Source organism: Diadema setosum, chromosome 22, assembly GCF_964275005.1.
Source record: "Diadema setosum chromosome 22, eeDiaSeto1, whole genome shotgun sequence".
NCBI classification, from domain to species: Eukaryota; Metazoa; Echinodermata; class Echinoidea; order Diadematoida; family Diadematidae; genus Diadema; species Diadema setosum.
The window spans coordinates 3,451,431-3,454,361 of NC_092706.1; the positions used below are offsets into that span (position 1 = coordinate 3,451,431).

General features: G+C 41.5%; 1 protein-coding gene across 1 annotated transcript; it reads right to left on the reverse strand.

Moving 5' to 3' along the window:
* Positions 1-355: 355 nt before the first annotated feature.
* On the reverse strand, positions 356-1,417 carry LOC140245550 (E3 ubiquitin-protein ligase TRIM13-like). Its single transcript, XM_072325116.1, has one exon. The coding sequence runs from the start codon at positions 1,415-1,417 to the stop codon at positions 356-358; it is 1,062 nt and encodes a 353-aa protein (XP_072181217.1).
* Between the last annotated feature and the right edge of the window lie 1,514 nt (positions 1,418-2,931).

Sequence of the window (2,931 nt, forward strand, 5' to 3'; positions counted from 1 at the left end):
GGGGACAAAAAAGAATGGTTTAGTCTTATCAAACGCTTGAGGACTTCAGCACGACTCACAATATATGGTCATAATGACTAAGTTTATGGTCACAATGACTTTCCATGGGTGCGTGTACGTCGAAGATGTTCACGCTGAGATCAACAGGATGGATACGGTATTGCGGTTGCGACACAATTTCATGTAAATGCGCGCTATAGCTACATACGTTTGTGGTTCAAGCACTTTCACTTTGTGTCATCATTATCTCACAAAACAAGCAATGATGCTGTAAGGATAGACTATAACCATGAAAATTTGACAGTGAAAATATATATTCAGAGTGTTTTGCACTATCAGTGATGAAAATTACCGTTCAGAAATTGTCCATTGAAAGGTGGTAGGATTCTTCGTTATCGGAGGATTCATCAGGTGATTCAATGACCGATCCGATCCGATCAATTTCATCGCCGTGTTCATTATGTGTCCCATTGATATCTTCTTCGATGTCAGCGTCCGCTTCGCTCTCAAGATCACTTGGCTCGCAACGTTCAATGGAACCAATCTCGAGAGCGCAGCTCTGGGATTGCATGCGCTTTCGGAAGTGAAGGAGCTTTATCATATTTAGTGCCTTTCGTTCTTCTCTCGTGCGCGGGATCTCGTAAATAAGGTCATCCTTTAGCTGTGTAGCCCATGACTTGAATGAGGAGACCAGATCCACTGGGTCACAGCTTGACAGTTTTTCTCTGGCCGTATGAAGAGACTCCGACACACGTAACGTGAGCTCTTCAATGGCAGACAACGCTGACCCGACCCCCTGATGAAAGTCTGATTTCATGGTTTCGATGGAGGAAAGCAGTCGTTCCTTCTGTTCGTCCAACTGCTTCTGGAGGATGTTATACTCGGCCATGACCTCGTCTTCTAATCGTTGCAACTCTTCGTCTCCCTCTGACTGGATATATCTCAGGGAGCTGATGTCTTCGTTGAGCTGAATTTCGTGCTCTTCTCCTTGCAAGATCAGAGCATCCATATCGGCTGTAATAATCCCGACCACTTCATCGACTACCTTTGGCGCCCTACTATGAGCATAGTGATCTCTCACGACGCACTCACTGCACACTAGAACCTCACACTGCTCACAGTAATATTTCCTTTCACTTCTCGGGTGTTGCACACACATGTTCTCCTGTGCAGAATTGATGGCATCGAGAATATTGTTAACCATGTAATTTGGTTTCAGGGTCCACTCCAAGTCGCACATTTCTGTACTATCTCGACAATATGGACACTCCATATCCATCTCGTCCGATTGTCGCTTGTTTGATATTATGGCATTGATACATGTGTTGCAGAAAGAGTGACCGCATGGCAGCTGCCTCGCGTCCACTATCCTGTCCCGACACACTGGACAGGTCAAATGTTCCTCAAATGAAGCCATTTGGTCTAGAGATAAGAAAGCGCTAAGTAGATGTGTTTTTATCAGCCTCACTCTCTCTTCAGTGGCAAAGATCAGCAGCTGACTAGTTATTTATAAGACCGAACTTGGTGAAATGTCCCTCAACCGCATCTGATAACTTAGCAATATAAACTGATGTTGCGAAATCTGCCTCGACAGCGTCTACACGTTTCGTTCCCTGTACGGGGGAATCCCCACACCGGATGACGTCAACATCGTTTTTCATTGTGCGTATAAGGTCATTCCAGTGTGTATATGTACAGTACTAGTAAATATATGTGTGTCAGTTACTGGTGGCCCCAGGCCACGAAAAATTTGCACGTATGTACATTGTTTTTATGTGCTTTCCATATCCAGAAAAGTGGAGAATTACTCAGTGAGTAATAACTACACGTTTTTCAGCCAGCTGCCGGCTTGTCTGATGACGTCAGACTTTTTGTGAATAGATGGGAGTAGCAAGTTTGATCAAATACAGTTTGATTATAGTTTAGATGCTGGTGGGTATCATATTCCATTCAAGACCTACATCTAGCAAAGTTATATACGTCTGTATATGGTAACGTTTAATGATAATGATAATAATGATAACAATAACAATTATAATAGTGTCTTCTTTATCCAAGGTTGCCTTTTCAGTGTTGCCACTGCTCTACCAGAGGGCTCAGCCATTATCATTACCCTATCGTTGCCAAGTAACCAGTACCCAATTGTACACTTTTTATAGCTGGTTCGAGAGGGACTCGGTCGGTTTAAAAAAAAATAATAAAATAAAATCTTGTCCAAGGACGTGGAGCACTAAGCGGAAATCGAACTTGTGTCCTCCTCCGGGAGTCTTATCCACTGTACAAGCCAAAGCGCCAGTGATAGTCTTGACTTAAAGAGGAATTCCAGTCCAAATATTAGTTAGTCTGAGAAAAAAGAGAGAAAACTTTACGAGTTCAACGGTAAACATTTGACTGAAATTTGGCTAAACACATAATAAGGAAGTTATGACATTTTGAAGTTTTGCTAATTTCTGCAATACAATTCTTGTACAGTGGATATGAATATGCAACTGTTTGAGCTAACCGTGTCATCCCCTCACAATTTTTCATTGATCATGTACACAAAAACAACAACAACAACAACAACAACGAAAATTCAATGTGTCGGTCATTGAAGTCTAAAAGAAGACGTTATTCCTGGTTGAATTACTTCAGAAAAGTGATTAGATATGAGGATTTGGGCCTCGGGCAGTACTATGTTTGAATGAAAAACTGGACATTTCAAATTTTTTTGTACAAACTATATGGTAAGTTGTGAGGGAATGACATGCCCACTTTGCCATTTGCATATTCATATTGACTGCTCAAAAACTGTTTCCCCCCAAAATAGCGAAACTTCAAAATGTCTTAACTTTCTTATTTTTGATCAAATTTATACTCTTGAACTCGTTATATTTTACTCTTTCTTATCAGACTAACTTACATTTGGACTGGATTACCCCTTTAAGGGGG